Genomic DNA, 26,189 nt, shown 5'->3' with positions numbered 1-26,189 from the left:
CTTTGCTGGCCTGACAGGCCCACAGTTGCCCCCACCTGCTTGCCCTGGGAAGGATTCCCCTTCCGTCTGTCCTGATAAATACGGAAACTCCGTCTTTATTGGCTGTATAAACATCTCTGATCTGTACATACATTTCATATATCATAGTGCAGGGCCCGAAACGAGGGGCAAGGGGAGCCCCAGCAGCACGACGACGAACCCCCTCCCCAGCCCTACCCACTGTGCAAACTGAGACCAAGAGCTCCGGCTGCTTCTCTCCCTGTTGATGGGATGGAGGAGCTCAGGAAACGGGAAGAGGGGGGCTGGTTGGGGGGCCTATATAGACACTAGAATCAAACACTGGAGCAGAAACGTCAACTGGCACAAGCAGCAAGCTGGGGCACAGGGTGGGGGGTGGGTAGGTGAAGAGAAAGAAGGGGCCAAGCTGCTGCTCTGGGCAAACAGCCACAATACAATACATGCCCCGTGCCTTGGCTCCATCCTGGGGAGCCAGGGCTAGAGGTGCTTTGAAGAAGAGTGCAGACAAGGAGATGGCAGCAAAGGCTGCAGTCCCACGCTACCACACAGCCCCTCTCTCACACACACACACACAGTTGCGTGCGAGCAGGCAGGAAGCCAGGTTCAGGCATTCTGTTGTGGGTTGAGGGTGGGACCATCTCTCAGAAAACAATGGAGACCCTAGATGTGTTTTAGGACAGCAGCCAGTGAAAGGAGAGATGGCCAAGACAGGCCCCCTAGCCCAGCCAGGGGGAGACAGCAGCAACTGGCTTACATGAGGAGAGGGGATGAAGAGAATTCAGAGAGCTGTGGTAGACAGGGACAGGCTGCCTCTACTCCACCCTCACCCTCGGCAGAGCACCATGCCCATCAGGTCAGCAGGTGGGCTTATACCTCCCAATTTGCTCAGGGCCCAGCGAGGTGAAAGGAGATCCAGGACCGATTAACCAGATCAAGGGGCTCCTCCCATACATGTCAACACTGCCCTCTGGGCCCACCACTGCTCTCAGCCCAGGGACAGAGAGGTGCAGCCTGAGCTGACAGAAACGGGGGGATGCCCTCCCAGGGCCTGCTGTGAGGGAAGATGCAGACGGAGAGGGCAGATGGACAGGTGACCCCGCTAGCCACTCAAGGGGTGCAGGTCTACTTTCACTTTCTCCCCACAACTGAGCATGCCAATGGTAGGAAAGAAACCTCCAGATGGCACAACAGCATCCTTCTTCCCGATGATCTTGCCATTCCGCGTGAAGAAGACCTGGAGTGGGGGTGGGGAGAGCGGATGAGGATGGGCCTGGCACCTCCCTGGGATGTGGAGAAGAGGGTGCGCTCTGGCCCCTTCTCTGGGGATACTGGGGTGACTCAGACATGAAGCCCCAAACCCACAACTTCCTAAACATGGGCGTTAGGAGTCACTGCAGTGCTGTGGAAAGCAGCCACCAGAGGGTGTGCTGAGGCTGGAAAATAGGCCAGGACTCCAGCCTGGGCTCTAGAGCTCCGTAAGCACAGTGGGCTCCTGTGAGCTCCCGACCCTGCCTCCCAGTCCTTGCCCCACCTCAGCCCCAGGAGCCCAGAGGGAGCCCACACCTCCCCACTTACCACCACCTTCTTGCCCTCATGTTCCTGCTCGATCTCTTCCCCATCCTCCTCTTCCTCCTCTTCCTCCTCTTCCTCTTCCCCTTCCTGGTGCAGGTACATGACATTTCGGACGTTCCGGACAGCCCGGGCAGTCGGGGACAAGATCACTGTGTCACAACTGTCATCACTATCCCCTAGGAGACAGGAAACGTGAGCTCCTGTGGTACCGTCTACTGCCTGGAGCAATCTGGCTGCTGCCCAGCCTCACTCACCCTCGCTGTCCAGAATGTAGTCCCGGGGAAACATGATTCCACAGCCCATAATGTCTCCTTTGTAGCAGCGTGGCCCAAAGGGGTCCCCCACACCACTGCCATGGAAGATCTTCCCGTCATCTGTTGGAGGGAGGGGAAAGGACACTTGAAAGGCTAATTCTACATCCTCAGAACAAGACATGATGAGAGGGAGATGCAGGAAGGAAAGAACACAATGTCCACTTGATTGAGGAACTGTCAGAAGAAAGGAGAGGGTCCCTAGAGTGGATGATCAGGCGGGGATGGAAGGGTGCTGAGGGGAGGGCCCAGGCACCAAGGCTCAGTATTCAAGAAAGCTCTACAGGAAATCAGACCCAAAACATAAGCAACCAAGGGCTCTGTAGATCTTCAAGGGGGGTGGGGGGTGGGGCAGGGGAGCCAGGTCAGAGGCCTGCAATGGCCGCTCTGGGCCCAGTTCTCCTGCCACAGTCCTGTGCCTCTGGCTCTCAGGGCTGAGAGATAAAAATAAGATGAAGGGAAAACCTGAGCAGCCTGAAAAGAGGAGAGAGAGGCCACAGGCGTGTGAGCAGAATGGGCGACTCTGCACACTGTTTCCTCAGCCTGTTCTAGCAGCTTCCACTCACCTGCGTGGTAGGCCACAGATCCTCTGCTCCAGCCAGGGTGTCTGTTCTTGGGATAATCCTACAGCAGGAAGACAAAGGGAATGTGTGATATCACAGATGGCTGGCGACCCACAGCCAGAAACTGGGGGCTACAGCAGCAAGGGGGACAGGAAGGGGCTCAGTTTCAAGACCAGGGTGGATGATGCTCAGGACACTGCTACAAGATCTGTCCACTAAACAGATACTTAGAACTGTGCTCTGCCTCGGCTCAGAACTTCCCTCTACAGGCTCCTTGAGCAGGTTTTCCCCACAGCCCCACACTGAGCAATCCCACAGGGAGAAACACAGCCTGCCTACCCACCTTCCGGGCCAGCCCCAAGGCGATATAGCACTTCTCTCCAGGGTCCACAATCTCCACCTCAAAGTAATGGCTGCGGGTGCTCAGCGGATGCCGAGCCTGAGCCAGCCCCACATCCACGATGCTCTTGCCCTTCCCCAAATACTCCAGCAGCTGCAGGGCAAGAGACAAGCATCAGGTGATGGACACTGAGTCCAAAGCATCTTGGGTGCCAGTGACAATATCCCCTGGATAAAAGGGAAAGGGTTCGAAAGGCAAAGTGGACTCCAAGTTCTAGACAGGCAGAGGACAAGGATGGCGGGAAACAAGGTGGTTGGTGTGAGATGCTTCTGCCTTCCTTCAGAGCCACTGTCAGGGACTCTGGAGAATCGCATGGGGATCCAGAGGTACACTGCCAGGAAGCTCACTGGGGGTCTCTAGGCTAGAACATCCATTTCCTAAACAACCCCAAGCCAGCCTTCCCTCTGGAACCCAGCAGCTTTTTCGGGATGCTTACTGAGAACAGGGATGTGTAGAACTCAGGGGACTCAGGGGAGAGGAGACAGGCTCAGACGCTGATTCTGCACAGAAGGGACTGACATAGTTTCTCAAGGTCTGTTCTACTTGGCTCTGAACAGAGCTATTCATTGCTGGGTCATTCATTGCTCCAGGGAGCCAAGAACCCAGAGATAGCAACTCTACCTTTCATTTCATGTGGGTAAAGGCCAAAGTAGAGACAGATGGCAGGCCCTCTGTTCCCAACCTTCACTCAGGCTGGCATGGGGTGTGAATGTCAGAGAAGAGAGACGAGTGACAGGTTGGGTTCTTCAGGTCCCACAAGGTCTTGCCTGCACACAGCAGGGTAGCAACCCCCAATCCAGGTCTTGCCTATAGGATGCCATGGTAACAGTGGAGCTATGCCTCAGTCCATCTCCTCTCTCATGCACCTACCATTACCTAGGATTCCTTAATTCTCTTTTAATTAACCCAACTGCCCACAACTTTACCCTTCCAGCCCTGCAGCCCTACAAAAAGCACCCTCACTGGGGCCTTCTCCACTAACCCCTAACAAGACTTAAGACGGTGCCTCACCCCACTGACAGCTCTACAACTCGACCTGCCTGCCTCAACCAGCCTGCACCAGTATGAGGGCCTGGGGCAGCTCCTGCAGAAGCCAGCCCTACTCAACTCCCTTCAGAGAAGATCTCATTCCACTCAGCTCCAGAACTGCCAAGTTTACCCTCCCATACTCTACATGCAAGTGAGGACAGATGGGGAAAGGCCAGACCCACCCCTGTGCTCTGACTGTAGCATTTAAAGTGCTCCCCAGCCACCATAGCCAGGAGAAGTGTGCATTGGTGCTTATTACCCTCATCTATCAAGCAGCCTATGATCCACTCTCCACCCAGCACCACAGAGGTGGATGAGGAACCCACAGCTGCCCTTGACCCATCCTATCCAACTGGCCTCTCTATGTGGGAAACAGGGTGTTCTCTAGTTCATGGCCAAAAGACGGCCCATCCAGATCCTGAATCTTGGGAAAAACCCGCCCCAGTGTTCCTTCAGCCTCAGCCCACAGAAGGCATCTGCTGCAGTTCTGACAGGGTGGGGATCCTTCCTAAGGGCAGGAGGCCATGAGGATGACCTGCCCTAACATGGAACTTCAACCCACACCCACCAGCTCCAGATCAGCACAGAGGCCCTGTGCTGACACCCTAGCCCTGAGCACCAGGCCCTCTTCAAAAGTAGAACCATCCCAACCCAGGGCAGCTACTCCGAACCATAGGCTGCTCTCCTGCTCTCACCAAGTCCTCCTGAGCCATCAGCAGAGGCTGGAGCAGGGAGTCACTCCCTGGCAGATCCCTTCTGGGCACCACACTTGGGAACCTGTAGGTCTGGCTTCTAGAGTTTCAAGCTGCCAAGATCTGCAGGCTTGGTCCTTCAGTCTAAGCCTCAGTTGCCTCTTAGTTTGAAAGACCCAGTTCAAACCCTAATATTGCTTAGTTGCACTAAGCTTGAACATCGTATGTTCACCTCTGTAAGCCTTAATTGCTTCATCAGTGAAATGGGGTTATCAAAATTAGGTAGAAAGATAAAATGAAGTGAGTGAGTGATCAGGGTGTCGAAGGAGCCTGACACTCCAGTTGATGAGAACACACATTCTGTCAGGAAATGGGGATCAGTTCTATTGCAACCACCAATCACAATGACATGCCCTTGTACCTCCCATTAGGACAATCCTTAGGCCAAGCAGGTTGGATGTTTGTAATGCTGGGTATCAAACCCAGGGCCCTGTGCAGGAGAGCTGAACAGTCTATCACTGAATGAACTACAGCTCCAATGATCCCTCCCTCGTGTGCATCCTAACTGAGGACAAGGGATGCTCCAGCAGCAGCAGCACCGTTACTGCTAACCAACTAGTACTTCACTGAAGCTGCAGATCAGAATTTAGTCGGCACTCCATGCCCTCCTGCACTCTTTGGTCTTGCTGATTCCCACTCTCCCACCACTGGCCAGAAGAGACCCTGATTCTTTTCAAAAGGACCAAGCCCAGAAGGCTCAGAAGTAACTGAAGGAGGAATCAAGTACAAGCTCCCAGCTCAGGCCCCAACACAGTCTCCTCTTGAGTTGGGTCTAGGGAGGATTCCCTCTTGTTGTATACCAAAGCTGCCACTGTAAGGAGTGCCAAAAACCATGAAGAGTGAACAAAGACAAAATTAGTCTAACCCAGATGTACAGACAGACCCACAACCCCCTTCAGGCCCTGCAAATCCTCACTTTGCAGGCCCTGGGAACAACAGCAATTCTTCACCACCCTCAGTTCTCCCAGGGCAAGGGAACCTGGGGTTTCTTTAAAAGGAGGGAAAATGAGGCCACAGAAGGTAAGGGAAGAATTTACCCAAAAAGAGCTACATCTGGGCTAAAGCAATTAAAAGCACTTGCTGCTCTTCCAAACAACACAGGTCCAGTTCCCAGCACCCTCATGTTGTTTCATAACCATCTGTAACTCCAGTTCCAGGGATTCATTGCCCTCTCTGACCTCTAAGCAGGCACACACATGGTACAAATATATACATAGGCAAAACACCAAGGAAGGAAGGAAGGAAGGAAGGAAAGAAGGAAAGAAGGAAGGAAGGAAGGAAGGAAGGAAGGAAGGAAGGAAGGAAGGAAGGAAGGCAGGCAGGCAGGCAGGCAGACAGGCACTGTAGCTTAGTTGGAAGTATCTGCCTAGCACTCAGGAAGCCCTGAGTTTGATCCCCAGCCATCATAACAAAGCAGGTATGGTCATAGTCCCAGCACTCAGAAGGTGGAGGCAGGAGGATTAGGTCAAGGCTAGCCTGAGTTACATGAGACACTGCCTCCAGAAAAGGAAGAAAAAGAGAAAGGAATAAAAGAGAGAGAGAGAGAGAGCGAGAGCGAGCACTGGCCAGGCTATGGGAAGGGGGCAACTTTAATCCCAGCGCTCAGGAAGACAGAGGCAGGCGGATCTCTGTCTACAAAGTGAGTTCCTGGACAGCCAGGGCTACACAGAGAAACCCTGTCTAGAGAAACCAAAACCAAAACAAAAAGCACCGCCTATAGATGACCAACGGAGCATTACATGCGGTGTGTGCCATCTGTTTCCTCTTGTGTTAGCAGTTGATAGGAAGCTGTAGCTGTACCCAATGTCCAATAACACTACCTGAAAAGATCAAACTTCCAACCTACTTCTTCTCCCTTTGCAGCACTAGGGATTGAATGGACTGAGGGATTCATGCATGTGAGGCAAGTGCTTGACCACTAAAATGCTCAAACTTCAAAATCTGAGGCATAGCCTAGCAGGGTGACATCTACTTTTAATCCCAGCATTCAGGAGACAGAAGCTGGAGGATCCCTGTGAGCCATCTATGTAGCCATCCTTGTCACATAGAGAGTTCCAGGCCAGCCAGGCTACAAAGTGAGACCATGTCTAAATAATAATAAAATATGAAGTATGGCTTCTGCTGAAATATGTACAGTTCTCATATAATCAATCACAAATGAAAAACCTTCAGTCAGGGACCATCAGTATTAAACTGTCAAAAAGGGCACAGACAGACAGGATGACTCCCGGGGCTGCTTTTCCTATCCACTGACTGTTTGACAACTGCAGCAAATCCCTTCCCTTCTCTCTGGGACTACTCTACAGAACCAGAGAATGTTTGGAAATATGGGTGCTTATGCTGGGCTGTCATACCAGTCAGAGCTGTGTCTGGGACCTAATGATGCTAATTATCCTGCACTGGCAAGATGGCTCGCAGGTAAAGACACTTGCTGCCAAGCCTGATGAGCTGAGTTGGACCCCCAGGACCCCACATGGTGGTAGATGGAACCAATCCCTGCAAATTAACCTCTGGCCTCCACTCTACATGTGTTGATATGTGTGCATGTGTTCACATACACAAATAAATAAACAAACAAACAAACTGTCCCAACTGAAATTCCACTTATGTTCTTTTGAGAAACCTGAGATTAAGTCAGATCTGAGGCCTTCCCACATCTCCAGGTTTCTGGGCACTGTATTGAGACTGTCATCCAGGCTGGAGAAGGCCTTGGATCCAATGGCGAGTCCCCAACAGCAAGAGCAGAAAATGTATGTTAGCCATCTTTAGAGGAATAAACTCTCCTGGGTCCTTCTAGGACAACACAGCTCTGGTTATAAATACAGTGGATGGTACAAAAGAACAGAGGATGGAGGCCAGGCAAGTTATCTTCATTTGAAAGATGGGGCAGTTGGCAAACCTAAAAGGGCGTATGTCCTTCAAGAGACTCCTTCCTCAGGCTGTAGAGGTGGCTCTGTGGGAAAGGCACTTGATGCCAAGTCTGACCACCAAAATTCCATCCCTGGAACCCATATAATAGAGAGCGAGAACCAGCTCCCACATCTGTCCTGACTTCCACATGCACACACACACACACTTCAATAAATAAATGTAATAAATGAAAAGATACACTAGAGAACTGGGGAGAGAGAGAGACAGCTCTTGCTTAGCCAAGCATGGTAATTCACATCTGTAATCTCAGTACTCAGGAGGCTAAGGTAGGACTGCCACAAGTTCAAGGACAGCCTGGGCTAAATAATGAATTCCAGCACAGACTAACTAAAGTAGGAGACTGCCTGGAAACAAAGAGCTGCCCAAGTGCACTGAAGATGACCCTGTGCTCATGGTGCAGTGGACCTACCCACCAGCCATCTCGAGCTGAGGTGAGGGTTTGAAGACAGCCAGACTCTGCAGCTATGCTTAAGGGGGAAAAAATTCCTACGCAAGTAGACTGAGGACGCTGAGGGGAGGGAAGGAAGGAAGTCTATTTATAATGTCCACAGGATTCCACCTCAGCTAGAAAAGATGCCTGGGAGGAGCCGGGAGTAGAGCGGGGACAGGTCCAGGCAGGGAAAGGATGCCAGGAAAACAGAGAGGAGAGGTCAGAGATGAGAGCTGGAACATGGCCCTGGCTCAGGCCCAAGTTCAACTCTGTGGATGTTGTCAAAAAACGATGATAAAAAGGAGCGAAGAGCCAAGGAGGGGCATCTGAGGTCCTGGCTCCCAACCAGCACAGCCCTGACACCCCAGGGCCAGCAGGGAAGCAGCCATCAACACAGCCCACAGAGGGCTGACTTTCTGCCACCTTGTGTGAACTCATTCTACCCTGAACTCCACAGACCCACTTCCACCCCCCACTGCTCCTGTTTTCCTATCACAGGCTACCTTGAAACTGCTTGCCTTGAGGTGAGAAGGTCAAACTGGGGAGAAAGAGGCCAGGCTGGGAACATAGAGGCAGCAGTGGAGAGTTCTCTGTGAGGACTGAGTATCTCACAAGAGATCAGAGTAGACTCCTGACTTGCATCCATCCACTCCCAACGCAGCAAGAGGTGCAGAGAGAGAATGGAGGATTCCCCTCTCAAGCTTCCCAAGACAGCTCAGACTCCAGAGAGGCACTACAGCAGGTTTGAAGAGAAGGGGTTGAAAGCAAGCTCGTCACCCATCTGCCTTGTCATCTTCTACAAAACAGCCAAAAGATAGTGACCAGTTTATTCAAGATCCCTAAACCAGGGCCTGGGTGCAGGCCAGCCCTACTACTTGGAGGCAGAGGCGTGTGGATTCAAAATTCAAGACCTGCCTGGGTTTCAAACTGAGTTCAGAACCGGCAGGGCAGCTTAGTAAGACCCTGTTACAAACACAAAAAGAACCATAGATACAGCTCAGTAGCAGGCTCTTCTAGCATGTGAAAGGGTATGTTCAATACCCGGCAACATACACACACATACATAAATACACATACACACACACAGACAGAGAGAGAGAGAGAGAGAGAGAGAGAGAGAGAGAGAGAGAGAGAGAGAGAGACCACGACAACCTCCTAGAATAACCCTGGCCCACCTCTGTTCCTCAGTTCTATAATGAGAAAGCCCAGCTGACTTGAATCAAGGCAAAATGGAAGCATAAGCAGTGGGCACACATATCAGTCCTTGGACACTGAAGAGAAAGCTGCTCGTACTGATTCTGGGAATCAACAACCAACCTGAGCTCCCACCCAAGTGAAGGGGAAAGAAGGAATTGTTCTCAGAACACAGCTCTGGACTCCAAGAACCATGTCAAAGCCCTAACTCCCACTTCCCAAGGCCACACAAAAGCCACTGTACGGGCGCAGTGTCACAGGACTGCCAAGAGGCCACGGTGGGCAGAATGCAAATTCAAGGCCAGACTAAGCAACATTCCTGAGGTATATCAAGATAAAGAGAAGAAAAAGCCAGGCTTGATGGCAAGCCTTTTTTTTTTTTTTTGGTTTTTCGAGACAGGGTAGCCCTGGCTGTCCTGGAACTCATTCTGTAGACCAGGCTGGCCTCGAGCTCAGAAATCCACCTGCCTCTGCCTCCCAAATGCTGGGATTAAAGGCGTGCACCACCATGCCTGGCTGATGGCAAGCCTTTAATCCCAACACCCAGGAGGCAGATTTGAGTTCCAGGCCAGCCTGGACTTTGAGACACATGAGAGATCCTGTCTCAAAGAAAGAATGGACACATGGGGGTTAGCAAGATGGCTGAGTGGGTAAGAGCACTGACTGCTCTTCCAAAGGTCCTGAGTTCAAATCCCAGCAAACAATATGGTGGCTCACAACCACCCGTAATGAGATCTGACACCCTCTTCTGGTGTATCTAAAGACAGCTACAGGGCTGGTGAGATGGCTCAGTGGGTAAGAGCACCTGACTGCTCTTCTGAAGGTCCAGAGTTCTAATCCCAGCAACCACATGGTGGCTCACAACCATCCGTAACAAGATCTGGCGCACTCTTTTGGAGTGGCTGAAGACAGCTACAGTGTACTTACATATAATAAATAAATAAATCTTTAAAAAAAAAAAAAAAAAAGACAGCTACAGTGTACTTAATTATAATAATAAATAAATCTTTGGGCTGGAGCACGCGGGGCCGCCCAGAGTGAGTGAGGTTGACTGGAGCAAACAGAAGTTCTAAAAAGTCAATTCCCAACAACCACATGAAGGCTCACAACCATCTATACAGCTACAGTTTACTCATATACATGAAATAAAATAAATAAATCTTTTTTTTTGTTTTTTTTGTTTTTTTTCAAGACAGGGTTTCTCTGTGTAGCCCTGGCTGTCCTGAAACTCACTCTGTAGACCAGGCTGGCCTGGAACTCAGAAATCCGCCTGCCTCTGCCTCCCAAGTGCTGGGATTAAAGGCGTGCACCACCACGCCCCGCTAATAAATAAATCTTAAAAAGAGAGAAAGGAAGGAAGAACGAATGAACGAACACACATGCATGCTGCCCTTTCTCCTCATTGTAAGCAATACCAATCTGCTTAGATGCCTAAACCTCTTCTTCCCAGCCCGTTTATCCAGGGCCTTCTACTTACTACTTACCGTCCCACAGACTCTGACGTCATGCAGCCGGCCCCATTCATCCTCGTAACTGTCCACCATCATGACGCTGTCATCCTCACGGCCCAGCTCGGCATTGAGGTGCAGCCTTACCTCCTCGCCCAGGGAATGCATACCAACTGCTGGGAAGAGCCCATCTGGGGACATGGGCATGATGGTGGAGCCCACCTGCCGCAAGGGCGAGAGAAAGAGGGAGCTACCGTGAGGTTCACGTTTCTAGAACTCATCCACTCTCAAAAGGGCATCCCCAAGATGATACAACCAGTTAATTATCACGAACACACTCACAGACTAAGACTCAGGAGAGTTTTAGGATTTGCTAAGTATTCATTCCCTCCAAGTTCCATGGAGCTTGAAGGCAAGCCTCAACCTCCAGCCTTGCTGCCAAGTGCCCTGAAAACTGAAGCACCATGGCACACCACTCAGGCTGCAAAGAGAGCTGACCTCTTGCCTGGCGTGAGAAGCAATCTTTCCCTAGCACAGTGGGAGGAGAGAAGGTGAGGCAGAGAGTTTTAAGTCTCTCTTTCTCTCTCTGCTACAATCATCTCTGAAGAGTAGAGGGCACAAGAAGTAAAAGAAAGAAAATAGCCAAAATATTCAAATCAAACCCCTGGACCCTTCACTTAATAGAGCCACACCATATAACTTTTCTCTTTTCCGATTTTAAAATGATTTTTTGTTTTTTGTTTTTTGTTTTTGTTTTTGTTTTTTAGTTTTTTAAGACTGGGTTTCTCTGTGTAGCCCTGGCTGTCCTGGAACTCACTTTGTAGACCAGGCTGGCCTCGAACTCAGAATTTCATGTGCACTGGTGTTTTGCCTGCATGTAAGTCTGTGTGAGGGGTCAGACCCCCTTGGAACTGGAGCTACAGACACTTGTGAGCTGCCTGCTAGGCAACATGGGTGCTAAGAACCAAACCTGGGTCCTCTGGAAGAGCAGTCTAACTGCTGAGCCATCTCTTTTTATATTTTTATTGTTTGAGAATTTCATGCATGCATATAATGTGCTTGGATCAAATCCACCCACATTCCCTCTGTTCCAGTTCCTTCCCTCCAGGATTACCATGTATCCCTCCTAACTTCACATGCTCCTTATTTAAACCCGCTGAGTCGACTTAGTGTTGCCTATGCACATACATGCATAGCGTAAGTAGGCAGGCTCTCAGGGGCCACATCCCAAAAGAAAACTCTGTTAAAAATGGTGCCCCTGGGGCTGGTGAGATGGCTCAGTGGGTAAGAGCAGAGCACTGACTGCTCTTCCAAAGGTCCTGAGTTCAAATCCCAGCAACCACATGGTGGCTCACAACCACCCGTAATGAGATCTGATGCCCTCTTCTGGTGTGTCTGAAGACAACTACAGTGTACTTACATATAATAATAAAATAAATCTTAAAAAAAAAAAAATGGTGCCCCTGGCTGGTGAGATGGCTCAGTTGGTAAGAGCACCCGACTGCTCTTCCGAAGGTCCAAAGTTCAAATCCCAGCAACCACATGGTGGCTCACAACCACCCATAATGAGATCTGATGCCCTCTTCTGGTGCATCTGAAGACAGCTACAGTGTATTTACATAAAAATAAATAAATAAATCTTTAAAAAAAAAAAATGGTGCCCCATGCCAGGCAGTCGTAGCGCATGCCTTTAATCCCAGCACCTGGGAAGCAGAAGCAGACAGATCTTTGAGTTTGAGGGCAGCCTGGTCTACAGAGTGAGTTCCAGGACAGCCAGGGCTACCCAGAGAAACCCTGTCTCGAAAAAAAACAAAACAAAACAAAAAAATGTGCCCCATGTAACCCAAACTGTCCTTGAATTCATTAGGCCGCAAAAATGACTTTGAACTTCTGATTCTCCTGAGCACCGCAACACCCTGTGTATGTACTGCTGGGGACTGAACACAGAGCCTTGAGCATGCAGCTGAGCTTGCTGGCTATGCCTGAGTTACATCCACAAGCCCTTTCCTGCTCCCTCCAGTCATTGGTCTCTGCTCCTGTTGGATGTAGTCACTGGCTGCTCTAAGCCTACGATCTGGATCAAGTCTCAACTGCCCAGGGCATGGAAGTGTCCAGACAGGACTTAAGAACAAACCCATCAGACTCTTCCCTCAGGCAGATTCCAGCCACTTGAACCCTCCCGGGGTTGCCCACTCACCCGTTTCCCATTTTTGGTGAAGAAGATCTGGGCAGTCTGCACATCAAAGGACACAGGCTCGATGCCACAGCCGATCCGGTCCCCAGAGTTGCACTTTGACCCGAACTGGCGCCCCTTGGCTCGGCCGTTGTACAGCCTATAGAGAGAGTGGCACAAGACACAGAAAGAACTATGCATGGTGCCTGCTCCTGCTCCTCCCAGCCCGTCTCAGCAGCTCCACTCTGACAGCATCCACCTGTGTCCTGCTATTCATGTCACCCTCTCTTCCGTCCACACCAGCAAGGGTAGCTTATGAAAAAACCCAAGACAGGAAGTAGAGAAAAAGACCACTCAGAGGCAGCTTATTCTTCACAGTCAGACTTCAACCCCACAGCGAAGGACCACTCACTTGCCATCATCAGCATGGTAGGCTACGGAGTCAGGCAACCAGCCAGGCTGGTGATCCAAGCTGTAGTACTGAGGGACCAGCCCCACAGCAATGGTGCCCCGGACACCACTGTCCACGATAGATACCTGAAGGGATGAGAACAGGACACAGTTCACAGGAAGAGAAAACTGAATGAACTTGTGGAGAAGGACGGGAAAAGGGGGTGACCAAAGTAGGGACGAGAGGGTAGGACCTGACAGGGAGAACTGGGGAGGCAGGGACTTTTACTGTGGTTACCCAGACAATCATCCTTGAGCTTTAGATGGGCATAATGGCTCATGCCTTTAATGCCAGCACTCAGGAGGCAGAGGCAGATGGATCTCTATAAAATCAAGGCCAGCCTGATCAAAAAACAGTAGGGGAAGAGAGCAGTTAATAGTACGTGCTAGCTGGGCAGTGGTGGCGCACACCTTTAATCCCAGCACTCAGGAGGCAAAGGCAGGCAGATTTCTCAGTTCGAGGCCAGCCTGGTCTACAAAGTGAGTTCCAGGCCAGCCAGAAGTAGGTGCTGATCTAAATCTGGTTCCCATGACCCACATCAGGTAGTTCACAACCACCTGTAACCCCAGCTCCTTAGAGATCTGACACTAACTTCTAGTCCCCATGGGAGCTATAAGGACATGCACATACCCATACACAGGCATTTATAAATTAATAATAATAAGTTAAGCACAGAATCAATTCTGGGCTTCTGTTAGGACAGCAGTCTTTAACCTGTGGAGCATGCCCCCTTTGGGGGTCAAACAAACCTTCCACAGTGGTTCCTTAAGACCAAGGAAAACATATATGTTTACATTAAGATCATAGAAGTAGCAAAATTATAGTTATGAAGTGGCAACAATCATAATTTTATGGTTGGGGTCACCACAACGTGAGGAACTGTGTTCAGGGTCACAGCGTTAGGAAGGCTGAGAACCAGTGTATTAGGGGTTAGGAAAGAGAGACAAGGGTCCAAGTCTACCTGGGCAAGGGGACAGCAGAGCAGGAAGGCAGGACTGAGGAGACTCCAAGGCACCTGTCTCTCAGATCGAGAGTCACGCTGGCCTGCACCTCCTCCCAAGGCCAGGTCTTAGGAGAGGACCTTTATGAACTCACTCCTCACCAACCCCATCACCACACCCCGGCCCCCCAACTCTGCCCACCTACTGCTTGATCACCTCAAAATAATTGCTGTCCTTGGTCAGGGGTCGAGACGCCACGTAGCAGCCAACTTCACCAGAATTTCCATGGTAACTAAAGGAATATAGAAAGGTTCTATTAGCAGGTAAGCCCAGGTGTTGGGAGGACGTCCTAATACTCCAAACCCCAACCTTGTGAGGGCTACCACAGACAGCTAGCTCATCAAGGCACACTTCACAGAAATCTACACATAGCCAGGCATGGCAGCACTCAGGAGGCAGAGACAGGAGGCTCTCTGAGTTTGGGGCCAGCCTGGTCTACAGAGTGAGTTCCAGGATAGGCAGGGTTACAGAGAAACTATGTCTTGAAAAGAAAGAGAGGAAAAAAATCTGCATGAGTAGACAGACAGACAGACAGACAGACACACACACACACACACACACACACACACAGAGTACTAATGGTACCTTATGTGCCCTTCCCACTGCTTCCAGCCAGGGTCGAACCCACACTAGATCAGTACAGCCTAGTTTCTTCATTTTCAGAAGAAAAAAAAAACGTACAATCTTCCCTAATTGCTTTTTAGGGGCCCCACAGTGTTGTCTAACCTCAATTCCTCCTGCTGCACTTTGGCCCTTGCCTCAGCCCTGTCCTCAGTGGAGCCAGAAAACAGCTGATCCAAATCCTGCAGACTGAAAGAGTCATTCAGTCTCCTCCCCTCAGGCTAAATAATGCTAGTTCCTTCTCCCTTTGGATGAAAACTACCTGAAGTAGGCAGGAAGGAGTCAGGGAAGGTTCAAGACAGAAAAGATAAAAATACAAACCAAAGGTCTAGAATGACATCGAGTGGGTGGTTACCCCACTCCCTTAGGGTAGTATTTGTGACTATGTAGTACCTATGACACTACAGAACCTCAAAGTGTTACCATCTACAAGGATATGCTTGAACCTCTCCTGAGAGGCCTGGACCTTGGACCTCTAGGATCTCCCTAGACAGGGCCTGTCCTTGCCAGACGGGAAGAGAGTGAGCCGAGATGGCTGAGGTGGTACCTGCCTGTAATCTTAGCTCTGGGGAAGCTGAGGAGAAGGACTGTAAGTCTTAGGACAGCCTGGCTGTCTCAAAAGCAAAACAGACCAGTGAGAGAGCCCGGTGTATAAAGGCATTTGCCTAAGGACCAGAGTTGGGTCCCTGAGTCCCATGTGACCTAAGGAGAATCAACCTCCTCTGACAGCCATCTCCCCACGAACACACTAAACAAATCAAAACACCAACAGTCCCAGTGACCCGGTGACAGAGGGGCAGAAAGGAATGCATGTAGGCACTGGGGTGCCCCTGGCAGTGGAGTGTAAATGGTCCTCACCCTCTAACACACCCCTTTCCCTGTCTGTGACCTGGAAAAGGGACAGGGTGGAACCAGTTTCCTATGCTCACCTCAAAGTGTCACCATCTACAAGGATATGCTTGAACCTCTCCTGATATCGGAAGGCCCGGACCTCTCGGATCTCCCGAATCCTCCTTCGCCAGTTCAGAAACCGGTAGTGCAAGTTGAGGTCATCCATCTTGTTCATGAGAACAAACCTGTGACAAGACAGATGGCTGAGAAGGAAGCAGGGCTCAGAGCAGAGGACCTCAGCCTGCTCAACCCTGAATGTACAAAGTGCACCAGACTTGACGCCAGATGTCCAAATACATCAAGAGCTCCAGCCTCAGCCACTCAGGCAATACATATTTATTGGGATTTTTTTTTGTTTGGTTGGTTGGTTGGTTTTTGGTTTTTTTGAGACAGGGTTTCTCTGTATAGCCCTGGCTGTCCTGGAACTCACTTTGTAGACCAGGCTGGCCTCGAACTCAGAAATCTGCCTGCCTCTGCCTCCCAAGTGCTGGGATTAAAGGCATGCACCACCACTGCCCGGCCTTTATTGGGATTTTTATCCTTTATCGTGTGCTCTGTTATCAGAGTTAGGAACAAAGTTACAAGCAAGGTAGATGAATCTGGATGCTTGTTCTCACATAGTTTCCACTCAAGTGGGCATGGGGGAGCATGGCAGATAATAGATACAAATGGTCATATTTTTAAAAATTTTTTTGTTTTATTTATTTATTATATGTAAGTACATTGTCACTCTCTTCAGACACACCAGGAGAGAGTGTCAGATCTCATTATGGATGGTTGTGAGCCACCATGTTGTTGCTGGGATTTGAACTCAGGACCTCTGGAAGAGCAGTCAGTGCTCTTAACCACTGAGCCATTTCTCCAGCCCACAAATGGTCATTTTAACCAGTGGAAGGAAAAAAAAAAAAAAAAAAAAACCCACAGAGATGTAACAAAATAGTGAACAGGGACAGATCTGAGGTACTGCTTGAGAACTGAAAGAGAGGCAGGCAGTGTAACAGTGTAACAAAAACCATTCCATACAGAAGAAACAGTTGCTCAGGCCCATGAGTAGAAAAAAGGTGTCATGGCAGAGAAAGACAGCCCACCAGGGCCACTGTATGTAGGGAAAGTGAATGACAATAAGGTAAGGGGGGAGGGGAGGTGTTGGAGAGATGGCTCAGCAGTTAAGAGCACTGACTGCTCTTCCAGAGGTCCTGAGTTTAAATTCCAGCAACCACATGGTGGCTCACAACCATCTGTAACTAGATCTGATGCCCTCCTCTGGTGTGTCTGAAGACAGCTACAGTGTACTCACATAGAATAAATAAATCTTAAAAAAAAATAAGAAGCCAGGCGGTGGTGGCACATGCCTTTAATCCCAACACTTGGGAGGCAGAGGCAGGCGGATTTCTGAGTTTAAGGCCAGCCTGCCAGCCTGGTTACCAAGTGAGTTCCAGGACAGCCAAGGCTATACAGAGAAACCCTGTCTCCAAAAACCAAAAACCAAAACAAAAAAACAGAGTAGAATAAGGTGGCCAGATATGGAAGCACACGCCTTTAATGCCAACACTCCAGAGGCAGTGGCAGGTGGTTATCTATGACTAAGAGGCGGCCAGCCTGGTCTCAAAGCAAATTTCAGAAGACAGCAAGGTTTAGACAGAGAAACCCTGCCAAAAAAAAACAAAAAACAAAAAACAAAAAGAACAGGGTAAAGCAAGAGTCTATCACAGTCAGAACTTTTAAACTTTATTTCAAGGGTAATGAGAAACTTCTAGGGAATTGTAAACAAGAAAAGGTATGATTTTTTGTTTGTTTGTTTTTCTGGCTGTCCTGCAACTTACTAGCCTTGAACTCAGAAACTGGCCTGCCTCTGCCTCCTGGGTGCTAGGATTAAAGTGTGTACCCCCACCCTGCCTGAAGCCCAAGCTGTTCAAAGCACTGAGCCTTCTCTTCTGCCAGAACCCCAGCCCTTTTTAGTCCACAGAGGTAAACGGATTTCTGAATTCTTCAACATCCTGCTCTACATAGTGTGTGCCAGGGTAGACTGGGCTACACAGTGAGGCCCTGTCTCAAACAAAAGAAAAAACAACTTAGCAGATCTTAACTCCAAGTTGTAACAGAATTCAGAGGGCGGCAGCCCGGAAAGCAGCAGCAGCACCAGAGGAAAACACGGGACTCTCTTGGTATTTAGACAACCAGCAAGGCCAGTAAATGAATGAATGAATAAAATCTTCCAGAGATCCAAAAGTGGGAAAACGATGAAGAAATATTTTCTTCCTGCCTCCCAAACACCTGGCACTGTGCCTTACACACAGTAGGTGCTTAACAAGCCTGGGCTAAGCTGAGTTCGATCCCAATGTGTACATTGGGGCTCTTCTGCAGGAGCTACAGACCAGCACATGCCCCACAAGAGGAGACACCTGCGGCGGAGCACTGGGATCCCCCAGGGCCCTGGGCCAGGACTCGAACCCAGGTAGATGCCGGAGCCCCAGATCTGAAGGCATCGGATCTTCGAGAACCTGACAGCCTCAGCACCAAGCAGCTGCCGCCGCACTGGGTCCGGGCGCGGCCTCAGCACCGCGGGGTCTCTCAGGTGACACCCGGGACCACCCGGCCTTAACCTGTCAATGAGGCTACGCCCCGTCGTCACAGGCCCTGGCTGCAAAGGGTACGGTGCGCGGCGAGAGGAACGCCCGTGACCGGAGCCCCTGGCCCCGCCCTGAGGCCGCAGCCGTCGCCCAGGACCCCCGCCTCGAGATCTGCAGAGACCGAGGCCTCCGGGACCCCGCCCCCGATCCCCGCCTACCGGGGCCGCCGCGTCCTCCTCATCCATAGGCCTCTCAGCTCCGCGTTGTAGCTCTTCGGCCGCCGCCACCACACACATCCGGGTCCCCGCCCTTCCTCTGCTCCGTCAGGCCCGCCCCCCCACCGCTAAATCTGACCAATCCTCAGCGGTCGGTGAAGACGGGCGCACTCATCAGCCAATCGTAAGGTACAGGCGGTGCGGGGCGCGGCCCGGTGAGCCGGGTACCTAACACTCGGCGGCGTCTGAGGAACCCTGGTGTTGGGAGGGTGGGGGAGGCGACGTGGCGGCCCGGACGCCACCTCGGACGCCTGGAGCTCAGGGAGGCGATCAAGGGGCGGCTCCCTTGGGGCGGAGTAGGTCCCTGTGCCCGTGCGAGCGTCGTGTTCTCAGAGCCAGAAGTGATGCTAAAAGCCTCTCTGGAATGTCCTTTTGAGCCACTTAACGGCCTTGGGAGTCGGGGGGTGGGGAGGTTTTTTTAATGTTATCTCCTATTTTACGCGTGAGAAGCCAGAGGCTGATCTCCACAGCGGCAGCACTCGGCTGGCACCATATGCTTTCTTCTCTCCGGAGCACCCCTTTGCACCACGTTCGTTCATTCCAGGACAGACGTTCCAGAACAGGAGAGAACTTATGCAAAAAGCACAGTGGGATGAAACCCGGGTGCTCTTTGGGCTTGGGCTTGGTAGGAAAGTTAGCTCGGGTCAGAATGTACTGGAAAGGATACTAATCTTTATCATGCACCTCCTATAAAGGGTATGATTGCCCTTGGAAGGAATTGGGATCCTAGGACGACTTCCACGTTTTGCTCTTAAGACTGAATATTCTTTCCAAAAAGACTCATCCTGTGTCAGAAACATAAACGAACATATTTGTGTCTTTCCACATCTAAATTTATTGAGTATCAAATACATCAGCAAGCGATGTCAGCTTCATTGGCGGCAATTTGCCAATTAGACCTGATTTACATTGATAATGGGCCCTTACCAAACACATGAACTTTTACTTTAATATTAATTACTAACTCTTGGGTCACAGATTACACATCCTGTGTGTACTTATGTACGTTAGCAATATGGCTACAAAAGGGTTAAAGAAGCCACAGCATTAATTCAAGAGTTCAGAGGCCTTACTAGAGACAAGAGCTGATAGAGTGCAAAGTCACTGCAGCCAGAGAACAAACCTAGCTGGAGAGCTGCTGAAGGTTGCAGCCTGGGATGCAGCCATAGCTGCAGGTCACAGGGCTGAACACCTTCAGAGGCAAAATGTGAGACTGGGTATGGATGAATACGTGGGCATCCCAGAATCCGAGTAGGTTCCATCAGCTGTGGACCCCAGTTGGGCTGAAGCCCCAGAAACAGTCAGCATTTCTCTGTTGTCCTTTGAGTCACACACAAGGTGGTTGGTAGGGACCACTGTCCTCAGAGTGTTAGACACCTTCCTCATGGGGTCCAACTGAGGGTGTTTCTTGGTCTGATTATGTTTAATACATTCTTTTTTGTTGTTGTTTTCAAGACAGGGTTTCTCTGTGTAGCCCTGGCCGGCCTGGAACTCACTCTGTAGACCAGGCTGGTCTTGAACTCAGAAATCCCACCTGCCTCTGCCTCCCAACTGCTGGGATTAAAGGCGTGCACCATCACTTCCCGCCCTTTTTCTTGAACCTGATGACACTTAAGTGATTTTAACACGCCCACTGACTGTATGTTCTCAATCGTTTGTATTTGGATCCATTTTTAGAGTGGTACCTTTCACTTTTTAAGAAAAAGGTTTATTTATTTATTATGTATACAGAAGAGGGCACCAGATCTCATTACAGATGGTTGTGAGCCACCATGAGGTTGCTGGGAATTGAACTCAAGACCTCTGGAAGAGCAGTTAGTGCTCTTAACCTCTGAGCCATCTCTCCAGCCCTACCTTTCACTTTTTAAATTAACTATTTACTTTAGTGCTTTGCCTGCATATGTGTGTATGTGATATAATATATATAATCTATGCACCATCTGTGTGAGTTACAGTGAGCTGCCCTGTGGATTCATGGGACTTGAACCCGGGTCCTCTTGGAAGAACAGTCAATGCTTTTACCCGCTGAGCCATCTCTCCAGGCCACCTTTTCACTTTTAGTTATCAGTCTAGGATTCATGCGTGGTGCTAGTGGTATGTATGTGCAGAGTCCCACTCCAAGTAGAGCCAGATCCTACTTGTAGGAGTCACACAAGGCAAGACAGCCTGAAAGCCACCATTTTACACAATATAGAATAACTTAGAGCAAACACAGCCTAATCACCATTCACTCTTATGCAGTGCCTCGTTTATTTACTGTGCAATGTCAGGTGTGGTGACCTGTCAGGTGTGGCACCTGTTTTGATAAGTATTTACTTTTTATTTACTGGAGGTGGAATGCATGCCTGACATGGCCTAAGTGGATAAAGATGAGAGAGCAGCTTCAGGGGTTGCTTCTTTCCTTCCACCAGGTGGGTCCCAGGGGTTAAACGCAGGTTTGGTAACTCTGAACCATCTCGCCAGACCCAGCACGCGTTCATTAAAGCCAACTGTGCATCAGTGTGTTTAGACCTCAGACGAGTCCCATGGGACTCTAACTGGATACTTCTCTACAGTGCTGGGCAGGAAGAAGACCAGGGCTGTACCTCAGTTAGTACTTACCAGACATGGGCAAGATCTTAGGTCCATTCCCCACAATGACAAAAAAAAAAAAAAAAAGAGAGAGAGAGAGAGAGAGAGAGAGAGAGAGAGAGAGAAAGCTAATTTTAGCAGTTAGGGCTGTAGCTTACTAGAATGCTCTTACTTAGCAAGCTCGAACTCAAGGCTCTGGGTTCAATTCCCAACACAGGAAAAAACAAACAACAACAAAAACAAAACAAAACAAAAACTGAGACTAGATCTCACCGAGTAGCTCTGGCTGCCTGGAACTCACTATGCAGACCAGGATGACTTCAAACACATAGAGATCTGTCTGCCTTTCCCTCCCAAGAGCTGAAATTAAGGGTGTGCATCATCCTCCTGTTTAAATTTTTCACTTCCTCTACTGAGATCCCTACTGAGATAGCTAGGCAATCTCCTGCTTCAGCTGTGTGTAATAAACCAGCCTTGTGATCCAGCTGAAGATGGCAATCACACTAAATTTCCAGTTGCTGGTCCACCTTCAAAAGAGCGCATCACCCACATGATCCCAGCTTTTTTGTGGGTGCTTGCTGTTTCTTTCTTCCCCATCTCCCCAGTCAGGTCAATATCAAAGCCGCAGGATGAGGTGGGTGGGGATGGGAGCGCAGCACTCTTTAAAGGCTGTGGATATGGGTTACTGAATGGAGTAAAGAAGTTTTCCCCAGAGGATGTCAAAATCAAGTTCTCAGCCCTGAGGAATGGTTGTACTCCACGTGGGTTAATGACTCCATCCTTGCTCTGTAGAACCCTTTTAGTTCATGAGAACAGAGGGTTAAAAGCTGGAGGGTAGGGAAGAGTATGGCGAAAGGCTGTCCTCTGGATGTAGTGTGGCTGTTACACTCGTGAATTCACAGTAGCCATGGCCACAGGAACAAGATGAAGCCTAAGATGAAGATGAGATGTCACCTAAGATGAAGCCAGGAAGGCCAGTCAGTGCCAGGAGACAGTGCTCATTGGACTCAAGGGGTTACCAAAGAAAAGAAGGAAAAAAGGGACAGGCCATGAAGGTGAGAGAGGGGGTTTCTTGGGGTGTCTAGGAGGAGTAACAGGGAAGTTAGGGGCAGGTGTGATCAATGTATGAATAAAATTGTCAAAAAGTAACTGAAGGGGCTACAGAGCGGCTGGGTGGTTCAGAACACCTGTTGCTCTTGCAGAGCACCTGGGTTCGATTCCCAGCACCCACCTGGTGATTGGCAACAACCCACAACTCCAGTTCCAAGGGGATCTGAGATGCCTTCTTCTGACCTCTGCAGGCACACAGTACACAGAAGTGCATGCAGGCAGAACACTTACACATAAAATAAAACACATCAATAGCCGGGCGTTGGTGGCGCACGCCTTTAATCCCAGCACTTGGGAGGCAGAGGCAGGTGGATTTCTGAGTTCGAGGCCAGCCTGGTCTACTGATCGAGTTCCAGGACAGTCAGGACTACACAGAGAAACCCTGTTTCGAAAAACAAAAACAAAACAAAACAAAACAAAAAAGCCATCAATAAATGTTTTACAAAGGATGAAAAAATACCTAGGTTTCCAAAAGGAGTTTGAAGATGGCTTCTGGGTCATTCATCACAAACCCTGACTCCTAAGGACAATGAACATGTTGGGGAGAAGGAGATAGAGGGGCCAGATCCTTGACCCCTTTTGATATGGGCTCATGTTCTTGCTCAGGGCCTCCTGAATGCCCTGACCCCCAGATGCAGCCATGCTTACCTATAGTTCTCCCTGCCCACAGCATGCGTGGGTGCTAACCCTAAACCCTAACCCTATCACACAGAGAGAGAGAGAGAGAGAGAGAGAGAGGTTTAGCTGCATAAACAGCAGTTTTGAGGTAAATCATAAGAATTGAGGAACACAGCATTGGACTAGTCTAATAAAATTTTTTTATTTGTTTTTTTGTTCTGCTTTTTAGGATAGGGTTTCTCTGTGTAGCCTTGGCTGTCCTGGAACTTGCTCTGTAGACCAGGCTGGACTCAAAGGCCCTGAGATTGGCCTGCCTTTGCCTCCTGAGTGCTGGAATTAAAAGTGTGCCTCACCAGCACCTGGCTAAAAATTATTTTTAATTTTTTTTAAAGAAAAGAGAGCTGGACAGTGGTGGCGCACGCCTTTAATCCCAGCACTTGGGAGGCGGAGGCAGGCAGATTTCTAAGTTGTAGGCCAGCCTGGTCTACAGAGTGTGTTCCAGGACAGCCAGGGCTACACAGAGAAACCCTGTCTCGAAAAAAAAAAAAAAAGCTTTTTTCCTACTTGGGCCCGGCAGAATGGCTCCCGCAAAGAAGGGTGGCGAGAAGAAGGGCCGTTCTGCCATCAACGAGGTGGTGACCCGAGAATACACCATCAACATTCACAAGCACATCCATGGAGTGGGCTTCAAGAATCATGCTCCTCGGGCACTCAAAGAAATTCGGAAGTTTGCCATGAAGGAAATGGGGACACCAGATGTGCGCATTGACACCAGGCTCAATAAGGCCGTCTGGGCCAAGGGAATAAGGAACGTTCCATATCGCATCCGAGTGCGCTTGTCCAGAAAACGTAATGAGGATGAGGATTCCCCAAACAAGCTCTACACGCTGGTGACTTACGTCCCTGTTACCACATTCAAAAATCTACAGACAATCAATGTGGATGAGAACTAACCTGCTCATGTCAAATAAAGTTGCACAACTGCCTTCAAAAAAAAAAAAAGAAAAGAAAGAAAAAAAAACCAGCAAGACGTGGCAGAATTCAGGGGGCTGGAGAGATGGCTCAATAATCAGAGGTCCTGAGTTTGATTCTCATCAACCACATGGTGACTCATAAACATCTGTAATGAGATATGATGCCCTCTTCTGCTGTGTCTGAAGACAGCTTCAGTGTACTCATATACAGAAAATAAAAAAAATAAAAAAAATCTAAAAAAAAAAAAAAAAAAAAAAAAAAGAGGTGGCAGAATCCAGAAAGGGTTTAGATCTCCCAAGAGTCGAGCTCGGAAAGCCTGGGGACCTAGAAAGAAATTACCTCTGAAAAAGCTCTTATGCCTCACCTTCACTTGCCCTTACCTCAGCTCAAGCCCTACGATGAGAAACTGTCAAAGGTTCTGGGGAAGGTGACCCAACAGCTGGATCCGTGTGTAATTACAGGGCTCTATCCTTAAGCATGCCAAAAGAGAGCTGAGCTCTATGGTGAGAAGGTATGTACAGAGTTCCTTTCAAAGGCTTTTGAGGAAGAGGCCATTACTCAATCCAAGAGGACATCACTTCAGCCCAATAGGTATGAAGGATGTGAAAGACCAGTGGGCCGAAAATAGGCTGGCCACCCATCTGCTAGGGTCATCACCACAGGCCTACCGCAGACCTGCATTTTCTCACAGGACCTCATCTCTGAGCTGTCCTGGATCAGGTATGAACCTTAAAGCTGAAAATAACTCAGGCAGCCCTCTCCCTCTACCCCATGAGGACGCCATGGTGTCACACGTGAGGTTCAAGCCTCAGCAATGAGTGTGGTCTGTGACACAAGGTCAAACCAAGTTTATGGACAAACCTACATCATAGCCCAAAGCTTTGGCATCAGCATCTCAGCAAAGGTGCTCAAGAAAACTCTCACACCCCAGCCCAAGGGCCAGCCACACCCTGTGCTCCGTGTCTCTTCTCTGGGTACCAAGGCATCTCAAAAGAAAGAAAAGCAGGGGCTGGTGAGATGGCTCAGTGGGTAAGAGCACCCGACTGCTCTTCCGAAGGTCCAGAGTTCAAATCCCAGCAACCACATGGTGGCTCACAACCATCCGCAACGAGATCTGGCGCCCTCTTCTGGAGTGTCTGAAGACAGCTACAGTGTACTTACATATAATAAATAAATCTTTAAAAAAAAAAAAAAAAAGAAAGAAAGAAAGAAAGAAAGAAAGAAAGAAAGAAAGAAAAGCAGAGCCCAAGGATCTCTGTCTGCAAGGAGGCTTGCGCCCTGGCAGGGATGGCATGAATCCTCTGGGCATTCAGAGTGGAAAGATGGGGAAAGAGAAAGAGTCTGCTGGTTGATAAGTGCAGCCCTGCTTAGCCTGCAGAGAGGAACCGAGAGCTGGGGGTGAGAGGGTTGTGGTGGTGGGTAGGGGTGGGCTAGCCTGCAGAGAGGGACAGAGAGAGCACTGGGGGTGGGTATGGGGGGGGGAGAACCACAGGGAGGGGATCTAGGAAGGAAGTAGAGAGTAGTGGATGTTAGATATTAGCAAAGAGTTAGGATTTCTCTCAAAGGTGGAGAAGCACCGAGACCCCAACAAGGAGTCATCTTCTTTCCATCTTCCCATTGTCTTTTCCATCATTTTCGGAAGCAACTAACATGATGCTGGGATTCAGACCCGGGACAAGCAGCTGAGGTGCATATTTCACTTACCAAAGTGGACCTGGCCTCTAGGTTCTTTCTCCCACCATCCCTCAGTCCCTATCTGTTACTGGGACACTGGCATACCCTGCCCTCGACTTAGAATTTTCCAACCCAGGGGCTGTGCCTCCTCCCTCAGAATTTTCCAACCCAGGGGCTGTGCTTCTCCCTCAGAAGTTTGTCTGTCTTTCTCTGGTTGTCTGTCTCTCTCTGTGTGTCTCTGTGTCTGTGTCTGTGTCTCTCTGTGTCTGTGTCTCTGTGTCTGTGTCTGTGTCTCTGTGTCTCTGTCTCTGTCTCTGTCTCTGTCTGTCTCTCTGCATCTCTTACTTCTCTCCCTGCTCATGGCTTTCTCTCCTTTTCTTCCCCCTCCCCTCTGTCTCCTTCTGGTGGGTGACTTCACTAACCCCCTCCCCTCCTGTGTGGTCGGTGAACTCTCCAGGGAGCTGCCCCCAATAAACCTGCTTTTATACTTTATTTTTTCTTGAATTGGCAGAATACTTATCACCTGAGTCCATAAAAAGGACTCCAGCTAGATACATGTGCAGTGAAAAAAGTAAATAAATAGTAGGGATAAGGTCTTGGACGAGAACCAC

The 26,189-nt window shown here is 49.7% G+C and overlaps 1 protein-coding gene and 1 pseudogene across 1 annotated transcript; one reads left to right on the top strand and one right to left on the bottom strand.

The window, feature by feature from the left end:
* Positions 1 to 67: 67 nt before the first annotated feature.
* On the bottom strand, positions 68 to 18,665 carry Spryd3 (SPRY domain containing 3). Its single transcript, XM_021184091.3, has 11 exons — positions 18,574 to 18,665; positions 15,824 to 15,970; positions 14,430 to 14,505; positions 13,234 to 13,358; positions 12,846 to 12,981; positions 10,685 to 10,870; positions 2,808 to 2,957; positions 2,468 to 2,525; positions 1,845 to 1,964; positions 1,594 to 1,766; positions 68 to 1,252 (listed from the first exon to the last, which is right to left on the bottom strand). Exons 1-11 carry the CDS (start codon positions 18,594 to 18,596, stop codon positions 1,118 to 1,120), a joined length of 1,329 nt encoding a protein of 442 aa, XP_021039750.1. The 5' UTR covers positions 18,597 to 18,665; the 3' UTR covers positions 68 to 1,117.
* Positions 18,666 to 23,497: 4,832 nt separating this feature from the next.
* LOC110310853 (large ribosomal subunit protein eL31 pseudogene) lies at positions 23,498 to 23,909 on the top strand (annotated as a pseudogene).
* The last annotated feature ends 2,280 nt before the right edge of the window (positions 23,910 to 26,189 follow it).

The sequence above is a fragment of the Mus caroli genome, unplaced genomic scaffold (assembly GCF_978045245.1).
Source record: "Mus caroli unplaced genomic scaffold, Mus_caroli_1 scaffold_16, whole genome shotgun sequence".
Lineage (NCBI taxonomy): Eukaryota > Metazoa > Chordata > Mammalia > Rodentia > Muridae > Mus > Mus caroli.
Note: the sequence above shows the minus strand (reverse complement) of the source record. Positions and strands in the feature narration are given on the sequence as shown.